General features: G+C 42.6%; 2 protein-coding genes and 1 non-coding gene across 4 annotated transcripts; all 3 read right to left on the bottom strand.

Annotated features, from left to right (window-relative positions):
• Positions 1–11: 11 nt before the first annotated feature.
• Positions 12–2,955, bottom strand: LOC125767010 (trichohyalin-like). Its single transcript, XM_049433220.1, has one exon. The coding sequence runs from the start codon at positions 2,778–2,780 to the stop codon at positions 996–998; it is 1,785 nt and encodes a 594-aa protein (XP_049289177.1). The 5' UTR covers positions 2,781–2,955; the 3' UTR covers positions 12–995.
• Positions 2,956–3,875: 920 nt separating this feature from the next.
• LOC125767033 (phosphatidylserine synthase) lies at positions 3,876–12,358 on the bottom strand. 2 transcript variants are annotated; one of them, XR_007418721.1, is made up of 7 exons: positions 11,520–12,358; positions 10,157–10,415; positions 9,644–10,096; positions 9,240–9,575; positions 9,077–9,161; positions 4,492–6,183; positions 3,876–4,401 (listed from the first exon to the last, which is right to left on the bottom strand). XR_007418721.1 is itself a non-coding variant. In XM_049433262.1 (6 exons), exons 1-6 carry the CDS (start codon positions 11,735–11,737, stop codon positions 6,053–6,055), a joined length of 1,482 nt encoding a protein of 493 aa, XP_049289219.1. In that variant the 5' UTR covers positions 11,738–12,358; the 3' UTR covers positions 3,876–6,052. The 2 variants fall into 2 exon arrangements, 1 of the variants encoding a protein (XP_049289219.1); XM_049433262.1 differs by having other exon boundaries at positions 3,876–6,183.
• On the bottom strand, positions 6,390–6,558 carry LOC125772509 (U11 spliceosomal RNA). The gene has a single exon (XR_007419538.1). It is a non-coding gene; the product is annotated as a U11 spliceosomal RNA (small nuclear RNA).
• Positions 12,359–12,363: the final 5 nt, after the last annotated feature.

The raw sequence follows: 12,363 nt of genomic DNA, 5'->3' as shown, positions 1-12,363 counted from the left end.
TCTCTTACAGATTTGCATTGTATGCCATCTTCATTTATTTATGTACGATAAGGTTTTGCTGCACAAGGATATTTAGGTTTTATTATTATCTCCTTTGCGTATGGTAGTAAATAATGTGCTTGCGGTTTTCTTTTAAGCAGAAAACCATTCGTTATGATTACTACAACAGCGTCCGTACTGGGAATGCTGGGGAATAAAACATAGGTACTACACATCCAAAGCTAGACATTTCTCAGGATCGTCATCGTTGTCGTTCCACAATATCCTTCCCGTTGTCGTTGTACGTCGTCTTTGACCGCGCTGCTGCAACGGTTGCATATGGAGATTGGATGCTGCGCTTACAGATCTACTATTCTTCTCTTCCAAAGTGTAGAGCTACACCTTTCCGAGGAGTTGCCCCAATTGGAGCTAAATTCCCATTATTATTCATCAGCATTGGTCGGTTTTAGATGTAACTTGGTTCCATCATAGTGGTTGCTAAAGTAGATAATTTTGTTGATCGCTATGCGTAAGGGATTAATTTCCCAAAATGGAATTTTAACATAAAACCAAATACTCCTGTGTTTGAACTGTTTGGCGTACTACTGCATTAACAACCTTTCTTTAACTCTCTTATCATTACTCGCATTCCCCTCAGCGTGCTCCGCTCCGTTCACTATCACACGCATTTTCTTGATGTAGGCTCAACGTTTTGTTACTTTGGCTGTATTTTGCCTTTCTTTACAGTTTGGTACAGCTGCTCCGATGGTTAATTAATGGTTTACAAACATAAAAAACTCAAACGATTATATCCTTTTGGACACAGATGGCTGACCTGGGGGTAAGTGTAATAGTACATCGATCTAGGATTAGTAGAATATATAGTTTTGTTTGGTTGTTTGTACTGTCTGTTAAGCCTGTGTGTGTGACTCGTATCTCATTTGCCTGTCCCTTTTAAGGGTTACACGTCTAAAATGCACTGGATAATAGAGTGATAGCGATAGAGATTATTTACTTTACTTGTGGTCGACCCCAAGAAACTTTCCGACGGCTTCCACCATCGAGTTGGGCTTCTTTTTCAGATCCTCTCCATCGTGGCCCATGTAGTTGGTGCCTGTAGAATGTCCCTTAAGCAGCCAGTAGCCAGCAAAACCCACCAGAGCTGCCGTTTGGATCAGCTGATAAAGGAAAGCGTTTTCCTGCTGGAAGGCGATCAATTTCTCATCACCCTGGTAGTGATCGTTAAAATTGCGACGCTCCTCGGTTTCTCGAATGGCAACGTTATGGCGGCGATCAGCCTGACGATTTTCTTCCAAGCGGCGGTCTTCACGTTCAAATCGGCGTACGGCTTCCGTTTCAATTCTACGTTGCTCGTCGTCAGTTCGTTCTCTGCGCGTAGTTTCACGACGTTCAGCAATTCGACGCGTTTCAAGCTCACGTCGACCATTTTCACGACGTTCCTCACTGATGCGACGTTCTTCTGCAGCGACACGTCTTTCTGCTGAACGTTCTCCACGGTCCTGGCGACGTTCCCTGGGAGATTCTTCAATTCGGTCTTCTCGTCGGTTCTCCTCTCGGATGTTTTCACGGCGATCTTCACGGCGTTGTTCTCGGCGGAGATCTTCCTGGCGTTCCTCCCTACGTTCATCTCGATGGTTGTCTCGAATGTCTTCTCGGCGATCTTCCCGTCGATCTTCCGACGTGTCTAAACGGCGATCTTCTCGACGTTCCTGTCGTCGTTCGTCTCGGTTATCATCTCGAAGATCTTGTCGGCGATTTTCTCGACGATGTTCCCGGGAATCTTCAAGACGTGCTTCTCGTTCCTGTCGTCGTTCGGCTCGGTTATCAGTTCGAAGATCTTCTCGACGATTTTCTCGGCGTTCTTCTCGAAGATCCTCCCGACGCTCCTGTCGACGTTCATCTCGGTTATTGTCTCGGATTTCTTCTCGGCGAGCTTCTCGACGTTCCTCTTCACGTTCATTTCGTCGTTCATCTCGATTGCCATCTCGGATATCCTCTCGGCGAACTTCCAGACGGTCCTCCCGGGAATCTCCCCTTTCTCGTCGTTCCTCACGGTTATCATCTCGAATTTCTTCTCGACGAACTTCCAGACGGTCCTCTCGGGAATCTCCCCTTTCTCGACGTTCCTCACGGTTATCATCTCGAACTTCTTCTCGTCGATCTTCACGACGGTCCTCTCGGGAATCTTCTCGACGTTCTACTTGTCTATCTTGACGACGTACATCCCTCGAGTTTTCTCGGCGATCCTCCTGACGACGTTCTATTTGGCGTTGTTCTCGGGAATCTTCCCGACGGTCCTGGAGTCGTCCCTCACGACGATCTTCCAAGCGGACCGCTCGGCGATTATGTACACTTTCCTCGAGGCGACTTTCACGACGCTCATTCTCTCGTCTAGATGACATAACATCATCTTCGCGGCGTTCCCGGGTGATCTGCGCACGATCGCTGTCTCGACGATTTGACGGTTCTTGGCGTTGTACGTCTACGAATCGATCAAATCCACGCTCAGCCAACTTTTCGCGCCGGTCCTCCTCGCCGCGATGTCTGTCTAGCCGATTGAACAGCAGCAGCCGTTGCTCTTGATCTTGATCCAAGCGATCGATCCTACGATCAGAATAGTATTGCCTTTCACCAACATCATCGGTGCAGGCTTCTGCCGCCAGATTGCGTCGTTCTTGAGCTAATGAAGCTACACTCTGCACGCTGGCCACCAGCCCGATACAAACTACCATAAAAATGGTTCCCCTCTTCGCGAGCTTAATGTACCCGTTAGCCATCATCAACTGACACGTTCAACGCAATAAACACAACCAACTTTATTGTGAGCCACTGGTAGATTGATTTCAGCTATACAAAACACCTATTTAAACTGTTTGGTGTGCAGACCTGCTAGTGCGGACACTTTCCAACTGAAACTGATGGTGTCCTCAGCATCAACAGCCTGCTTTTATAGCAAACTGCACGTACTGGAAACCATAATGGAACGTTCCATCGAATTAGGAAGCTTGAAAAATTACATTTAAACTTCAATTTCACACTTCACTTGTACGAATTGTATCGTATGGAAAAAATCGAGTCGAAGCGTGGATCCGCTCGAACTGAGGTATTTCATTGATAAGTTGTCAACCAATGGGATGCGACAACAGCATGCCGTTGTAGAAGAAAAGCGTGAGAAAAACCGCCATCCACTACCAACGCAATGCCACACCGCAAAACGATCGAAGAGTGTTAAGTGATACGGTTTGTGAGTAATAAAAGGAACAGTAAAGAAAGGGACCTGCTGCTTGCATCCATTGACCGAACGGCGGCTGGCACGCGCCCGATAAGGATAAATCGTCGCAATTGATTACTTTCCAATTGCATTACGATGACGTCATGCGGTGTAGCTTCCAACCAATCGATTAAACACGGGGACTGGCGCTTGGTTAACTTTTTTTTCTCTCTTGATGTTGGCCATGAAAGTAACAAACATCTGGGGCCCGAGATTTGTGAGGTTAAATTATTTCCACCAGCGTGCGTTTAGTGTGTAGTATGGGTTTCATTCGGATGGATGTATCGTGCGGTTCAAGGATTGTTTAGTTCTCTTTGTAGTAAAAATTGAGTTGTTTTGTTTTTAATTTAAAGACGACACAAGTATAACGATATAGAAAACATATAAAATGAATGTAAATTTTGAGTTTACAAATTGGAGTGCAGTCATCTCCAATAGGGAGGTCCAGAACATATGACTTTCATAGTACTAGCTCACCAAAGTGTTGACAGAAAAATACTAGAATGCGGGTAAGCGGTTCTTTCTGGAATAGCTAATTTCTTGAGCTAATTCTTCGGTAGTTTTAGTGAACAAACAAAATGTCATCATGTTTTATAACGCAGCATTACTGTTTTTTACACATTTTTTTATTTTTGCAATTTTTCCTTCCATTATTCTTGTAAAACAAACAAAAGGTAACCATTTACACAACGTAATTCCAACCACAATGAGTTTTCATTATTATTATTCCATCTTAACCTACACGTTTGTCGCTTATGTTTCTTTTTTTATTAATTTTTGGTTCATTTTTTCGCATTTCGTTCGCTTCTTTTCTGCCAAAGTTAAGAACGCACTGTCAAAACTAATTGCAGCAGTAAGATGCTATCCCTCTATAGGTACAGAGTAACATGCGATTTTATTTATAACAAAAACTACTTAAAATAAATGTTCTTTGTTTTCGGTGTGTTACCGACAAGCGTTACCATACACCTGACGGATGTGGTGGTGACTGTGTCCCTACATCCCCATAAATCGTACAACCGGAAGGATTTGCCTGTTCGCCAAAGCACGTTTAAAGATCTTAACGAATCTCGCATCAAACGTCGTAACGATTCATCGTAACAGTCTGTATCCGGGGGCGGTACGTAATGCTTGAGAGTAAAAAGTTGATAAAACTAGCTTAGTAATATTTATGGTGAAAGTGGAGCAAAGCGTTCCACCCTTCTTCTGATTTCACTTACTGACTAGAGAGATTGGTTGTCTACGGCGTAACGGGGACTTGGTTCAGCGCAGCAGTAAACGAAGAAGCCTTTTTTTAACTCCTGCCACCTGACCGTTTCTAGTGAGATATTGAGCGAACTTCTTGAGGAATCAAAAGAAGCTTTCCGAAACCGTAAAGACTTGATAGGACACCAGATTCGTGCAGTATTTGCTTGGTGTTGAAATGAATTTAGTGCTCGATGCTGTAAAATTGCTTTCTTCCTAAGTTTTTTTTTTCATTCATACAGATATGTAAGGATCGTACCAGTCGTAAAGTAGAGAAAGGCAAAGAACGGTGCGCGAGCGCGCACTTGATCTAATAGGTTTGTTTTGTTGTTTGGTTGTTTTAATGAAGCATTTCTAGCGAGAACTACACTACCCGCTACAACAGCTTCGGCAACGGGAGAGAACATATTTAACCAACGCTTATTTGTGTGTGTTACTGGTATTTTTTTAACAGTTTGCGACTTTATAGTTCAAAAAACGGAAGCTTGTTGGAATATAAACCTACAGCTCAACAGATATCCTTGCACTAGCTACTCTCATCCAACCATCGTTTATCGGGGACTTGCCACTGGATGCGTCGCTCACTTAAGTCTTGTTTCTTTATTACAATAAATTACTTGCAAATACAATTTGTACAGCGCATCCGTAGCTTTTGTTTACGATTCCGTCTGGACTTTCCAGTGTTATCAGCGTCCTTGTCGATAAAATCAGGTATTGCGGTATGATACACGTTGGATGGCATTTCATTAACTATCCCTAAGATTACCATCCTTAATGATACCATCACGAGGTGCAATACAACACTCTTTCTATCTCTCTAACCTAGCTATAATCCTACCTTGTTTGCTACATAATTCGATCAGCCTTTTTCTCGGCCCCGCATCTTTATGTGCAGCCCGATGTGTTTTGTTTAGTCAAACTCGACAGAATGGAAAGAAACACCATATACACACATAGACACTCACTTAAAGGATGCAAAATATGTGCTGATTGCTAACTACGCCTATAAAGCTTTGCACGCGGGTTACGCGGTAACAATGTTGCACTGTTACGCAGCATGGAAACGCGCGGGAAGCATTTTATTTTTCAAACATAACGAAACATAACGCATAACTAAAAAAAACACAATGAAAACTAACATTAAGCAGCATATTATTAGAGTATTCAAGAGCTGTTGGTTGTCTAGGTAAGGATTGTAAGATAAGGAAGAAACATTGCCGGTATTACCGAGCATGAGACATCGCTCCGGTCAAGCTATGTGGTCCGCGAAGAAGCGTCTACATTGTACGCATATTACAATCAAATGCTTTCACACTTCTGCAACTAGGTTCGGAATTGGATAGATAGCAAAGATTGTTTGCCCAACATCCGGTACGGATGCATGCGTTATAGTGTTCGCAAAGCTGCGAGTTACAGCACTTGCTATAAAGGAGAAGAATAAACAGTGTATCCTGGATAAATGTCAAACGAGCATGTCTAGGAAAGCTAATGTGGCCAACTGAGTCTGTGTGCGCTAGATTTTTGTACCTAGTAAACCTATTCAACGTGTTCGCGGACCAATTTGCCAGTTGAGCCTAGAGAAACATTGTTCCCCTGTTGAGATCGGGCTTTTTTGGTAGGCGTAGATTGGGGTGAGCTTTTCGCCGAGGAGGAACCACCTTTGTATCCTATAAGTTGAGAAGAAAAAAAAGAAAAGAAAAGGAATAGAATAGATATAAACCAAAACGCCAATTCGTTGCAAGCAGATAAACATCGAATAATGCAGAATTACAATCGTAATTACAACGATTACGATTCCGATCGGTAAAGATCACAACAAGTGCGTGCGATCAGATGTCGATGGGGGAGGGGGACCGTTGTTTCACTTCATGTCGAAGGCGTCGACGCAATTGGTGCGGGTCAACTGCCTTCCGTGGACAAAAATTACATGCTGGATATGTCTTGATAGCCATACCCCACCGGAACGGACACCTGGCTGGGCTCAACCAGCTCGGTGCCGCACAGATGTGCCATACAAGCGTAAAAAAGCAAGCACCCTTTTATTAATCTCCCGCACGCATCGATCATTCCATACCAGCCCCGCGACGACATGTTCCTGTAGCGATGCGTAAAACTGACGGCCCTTTTTGTGCTGTCGGCGCCCGGGATGTAAATATAGAAATAGTGAGCGGAAGTTATTTATTCTTTTTTGGCGGTTGTTTTATATTGATTCATTGATTCATTTAATTTATAATAAGCATTTTAATACAATTAATTTTTAAAACAATTTATAGAAAACAAAGAATTTTAAAGTTATATTTGCACGTTATCTGAATTCAAAGTTGGTCTATAACATATTGTAAAAGGTTGAAAGTAACTTTTAAAACAAAAAAAATCACAACTTCAGGTTTACTTTTCACTATTTTCACAACGCACAATTTTAATATAAATATTTTTGTGTAATAATTCGACTTTGTTTAATTGTACATAATGTGGTGAACTATCAAACAAATTTCCCAGGTCATTTTATGAAATATTTGAAGAACATTAACATACATATCACAGAATGAAACATATTTCAACTAGCTACAGCAGTACTTCCAATGAAACTTTAATATTTATACGGCTGTTTATCAGTGCTAGCTGTACGCAGAACACAAGAAAAACCCCTGCGAGGGAAATGCGTGTGAGTTGAAAATTTCTAACGCTTTTCTACTCATGGGTGCAGCAAACGATAAGCTCCGATTTGGCCGTAAATTATACACTCTATCGCACGCGATTCGTTCCTCGCGCTTAGTATTGTAAGGCACAGCAATGAAGACCGTTCCGCGCGGTTGTATACACTGTCGATGGGCGTTATTATGTTCAATTTTAGCAACTTCAGCAAATGCTTAAAAAAATGAACCTTTCCAACCCCACAACAAGCCTGTGTCCGATTTTGTTCGTTATGACTGGATATGCTAATCAACGGAACAAGGCTCCCGAAACACAACATTTCTGGCAACCTACCAAAACCTGACCAGGTTGGAGTGGTATGGCCGTTTCAAGCGACAGTTGATTGACTATCCACGTTGCTTATGTGGTACACGTAAAACAATCTATTTGGAACATATTTTACCAATATAATCTATGATTGAAATAGCCTTGTACACTTCCAATCAATAAACATCTATGTATGTGATAAGAAAATGAAGGGAAATTGATTCTACGATCATTGCAAGAATACGTCTGACAATATCCTATCTATGTCCTTATGTCGAAATAAATCACCATCAGATCAATATTATCACTTTAATTTATGCGCAACATTAGAAAGCCTTAATGTCTCTTAAAATGCATCGATACAGATAATATACAGTAAGCGATAGATGCGAAAAATGAACAAAAACGGCTAGTAACAGAAACAACAACCTTTGGCGCATTAAATAAAAACAGCGCAAAGTACAAACTAAGCAAAACAAAACCGCACCGTACCATTAACTGCCAGCTAAAGGAGGTTAAAAGTAAAATCGAAACACAGCTTTAAAAACAAGCAAGCGAACATGACAGCGTATTGGCACATTTATCACACGATGCAACAGCGTATAGAATGCTTAGAACCGATGATTCCCTAATCAACCACCAAGTGCGTATAGAAAAGAAACCATTTTTCCTTTGTCCTATCTTAAGCGCCTTTTTTCACCTAACCATTGAGCGCATGGCTAACGTCATATCGCAAAGTGCTGGGACTTTCGTATAGCGTTTGTGATGTGAACAATTATTGATTGGTTAATGTCGCAGCGAATATGGGATGCCGTATCAGGAAGCTTCACACTATTTTGATTTTGATATCATAGCTGGGGCTGTTTATGTCGACCACCTTCAGCTTTCCACGGGCATGCGCCACAAACATTGGATGTACGTAATATTCCGGTCCTTCGCATTGGCGGGAACAAAGAAAATCGGATAGAATATATATTGTGCAGCGAGATATCATTATATTGGCATTGCATGATATGGCAGAAATGGATAGAAACAAAGTGTTATTCGTTTCCATCAACTGGGTCACTTATGTATATATTGCATCACGCCACTTGCGCAGATCGTGTGTGCGTCGGAATACATTTGTTTTCTTTTGCTTGTTCGTTAGTAGACGAAGTAACAACACGTGCTTACCGGAGGTTGGCTACAGATCGCATGAGAGACATGATAAGGATCGTACCCGGTGGCGTGACAATATTAGAATGCCGTTGATGAGTGAAAGAGAGTATCCCCCGAAAGAGATAAGCCTTGATTTTGGCGCGGGGTTTTATATTTGGTATAATCGTGAAAAGCGTCTAGTAGCGCTTATCGCACGACACGATTACGAATCCGGTAAGTCTTGCTGAGCGATAAGGTACAATACGGCCAATCTCCTTGCGAGACAGTGGCATGCGTTCTGAAGAAGTTCCGCATAGCAATTCATCCACACGCACGAAGTAAACAATAATCGCTGTATATATGGGGTGATTAAAACCGGAATCGAACCGAGCGACAGCTGGACTTTGATAAAGCACCGATGGTGAGAGCAAAATGGGCAAAGAAAGCAACACAAATACGTACCTTTCGAGTCACCCGATACGATGGCGGAATCCTTGAACGTGCGGTTCATTTGCTTCACCGGAGATCCGTCTCTGGAATCGTCTTCCTGGAATGTTTGAGGAATGAAAGCAATATTTGTTAAAGAACGTTCGTCGTAGATTCGCCACTATATCGTAATAATTACCTCAACATATCTGTGCCACAGCATGCAACCGTACACAAAGAGTACCGAGAGTACCGCCTGTATGATGAGCCACACGACAATATTCTTCACCTGCGTACGCTCAAACAGCTCCTTGCCATTTTTAATGCAGAGAATGGCCTCCGATACGAGGATGGCTATGTACACCCAGCACTGCGTACCCAATCGTTTGCAGCGCGTGTCCGTTACATAAATATAGTACTGCCTCACCGAGGGCGCGGTAAACAGACCGACAAACACCAGCCGCCCGATGACGACCGGATGCGATGGGGGCATTTCAAAAATGTGTTTCAAGAAGAAGGTATTTAACTCGGTTAGCTAAAAAAAAAGAAATATTTTTTTAAAGGTCAATTGTTGCATTATCTTTCATTCTCATCTGAACTTACCTGCCAAAGCAAAACTAACTGACAGACGGCGAAGAATCGCATATAGGTACACTTCGGATCGAGCCACCGTACGGGTGCCCAGCTTTCCGGGGTGAATTGCAATACGGCGCGCTTTAGCTTCCCGGTGGTAGACGATATGTCCCGAATGCTGGCCCACTTGTATTCACGCATTTCCAGCAACTTGCAGATCTTCAACCCGCACCAAATACCGAACCCATTGCAAACCAGCACGTCCAGTATCAGCGCATCCCACCAGCATTCGGCAAAGTTGGGCAGCAGGTGTGCGAACGTTATTTCCGTGATTTCCCACATCACCGAGATGGCCCACAGAATGCCCATATGTCGAATAAGAACGGCCTTGAAAGCCCACCCAAGAAAGTGCCCCCAGGCAAACACATCCACATGTGACCAGATGCGCTCGAACGACATATCCGAACAGTTGGCGGCGTATTGCTGAAGCGAAATAGTTGTACAATTAACACAAGATGTTTAAAACAAAAAAATGTGACATACCTTTTCCATGTCGATATGAAAATCTCTCAGCTTCGGATCGAACCAGTAGAATATCCCCATGATGGACTTATAATCCTGGAACATTAGAAACTGTAGCAGCATTAGGTAGAGCACCGACAGGCCGAAAAGCATCCGCCAGACCACCGGATGTGGTCGTGTAAACGGTCCGTTCGGGAATGCAAGTACGGAGATGATCAGGAAGAAGAATATGACGCACAGCATGCCGGCCCAAATGTTCTCCTGTATATCGGACTGATTACTAAAAATATGTTGACAAATGCGTTTTGTAAAAATAAGCATTAAAGGATAGTTAGTTGCGATTGCCTATTTGAGAATGTTTATTTTTTTGTAAAGCTACAGCTGTCAATTGTTTTGTTAAATGTACGCGTGAGCTAATTTGTTCTTTAAAATTATTAATTAAATTATAAATTTAAAATTTGTAGGAATAAGAATTATGTTTTTCAACTGAACTTTAGCAACTTCAATGTGCAAAATTATGTCTTTTATTCACTGGCAGCATGAGAAAGGTTATCTACTATGGAATTTATACAAGATTCATAATCGAATATCATTTGCTTTATGGTTTAGGGCTAAGAAAATAAGAATTACATCGAACTGAATTTCGTATCAATCATTGTATAAAAAGCACATATCGAACTGATATGCGAAAATGGAATATTTGTTATCGTGTTAACCGAAAGCATTGTAGAACATTGCGCCACAATCTCACCAGTAGCATTCACAACATAAAGAAGATGATGCAAAGATAGTGTCAATTGCCGCTCATGTACCAGACCGACAACATATTGAACAGGGAACTTAAAAAAAAATCTCGGATCTGCGTGAGGGACACACTATCGTGGTTCGATCTAAACATGCCGGTACTTGTGATTCATAGTGATATAAATGTATTTCTATGAATCAGAACTAATTTAGTGAAAATCATTTTTGGTTTATCTCTTAAGAATAAAAAGCAAATGGAAAACTATTATTTAAGCTGCAATGAATGCAAATACATCCGTCGCTGTTTAGCAGCAGCAACATGTGATTACGTTTTTTTCCAAAGCTAAGCCACTGATGCGCGCATCTAGTTAACAGCGAGCACGTTGCGGTTACCTAACATGATGTGAGATTTTTTGCAGCTAAAATTCCCTACTTTTGCATCGCTTTGCTTCACGTCCAAAGAGCGCCCTATTCTAGCGTAAAGCAAAATTAAATTATGCTCGCACTACCTTTGCCCGCAGGGACATATTATTATGGTGAAAATAAGGCGTTCCGGATAGCGGTTCGTGTGGCAAACATTTGACAACAGTTACGTTACGAAGGGATGGTGGGTAAAATTGTTCGCCCGTACTATACTTACCGGACGAAGGCAAAGTACATCACACCGAATATCGAAACGGCCAGCAGCGTGATTGTGTGTGGTTTGTAAAAGAAGTTAAGCGAGATATCGTCCACCGGGCGCTCGTTAATGAACTTAAATTCGTTGACCGCCATCGTGTGCTGCGAGGCATGCAGCAGCGTTTCACTGCCAATGCCACCGTCCGCCGTCGACGGTGGCGGACTGCTACGTTTCTTCATGTTTCTGCGCTTCAGTACAATAACACCGTCCGGAAAGCGTTCTGGTTCCGCGTTCTGGGCCAGTATGTGCTACCCCGCCAGAGAAGGCTGTATTCTGCGTTTACCGGGTGTTATAAATGTATTCAGTATGCTTCCTACTTCCGTTCTACGGTTGAACTTCGCACTAGCAAGGTTTGACGACGATTAAGCACGGACGTACTACAGTTTTGCCTCACTATCGCACGGCTTGCTTTGTCTTAATTGAATTAAAATCGATTCCAGCATAAGCTCGGCATAAGAAAATACCTTCCCGAAGACACTTTGACCGGGAAAGAATGATACCGTCGCGGAGAAGATGGAAGCTAGGAGCGAGTTTAGAAGCAAGTTGCATTTACGGCACGATTTTATCACAGAACTTCTGCACGCACTACGAGTGCCCAAATTTTCACTAAACACTTAGCTGGCCCGCACGTCAGCCTCGTTCTTCGTTCGGAAATTTATTGAGATGATTTTAATCTCACCGCAATTGATTACATCAGAGAGCGCACATGACAGTTTTTGATTAGTTGTGACAGCTGTGGGTAGCAGAAAGGTTGGTTCATAGCGTTTGAGACTACAGCACTGACACGCATGTCTGACAGTTGGGA

Source organism: Anopheles funestus, chromosome 3RL (assembly GCF_943734845.2).
Source record: "Anopheles funestus chromosome 3RL, idAnoFuneDA-416_04, whole genome shotgun sequence".
Taxonomy (NCBI): Eukaryota; Metazoa; Arthropoda; class Insecta; order Diptera; family Culicidae; genus Anopheles; species Anopheles funestus.
The sequence above is the reverse complement of the archived record's forward strand: the minus strand, read 5'-3'. Positions and strand labels throughout refer to the sequence as shown.

Bases quoted from the DNA above. Each gene is read 5' to 3' on its own strand.
- LOC125767010 (XM_049433220.1), bottom strand. From the start codon at position 2,780: ATGATGGCTAACGGGTACATTAAGCTCGCGAAGAGGGGAACCATTTTT.
- LOC125767033 (XM_049433262.1), bottom strand. From the start codon at position 11,737: ATGAAGAAACGTAGCAGTCCGCCACCGTCGACGGCGGACGGTGGCATT. The intron at 9,576-9,643 runs GTAAGTTCAGAT...CTTTTTTTTTAG, and splicing joins AGTTAGTTTTGCTTTGGCAG to CTAACCGAGTTAAATACCTT. The intron at 6,184-9,076 runs GTACGTATTTGT...CTCAACTTATAG, and splicing joins CGTATCGGGTGACTCGAAAG to GATACAAAGGTGGTTCCTCC.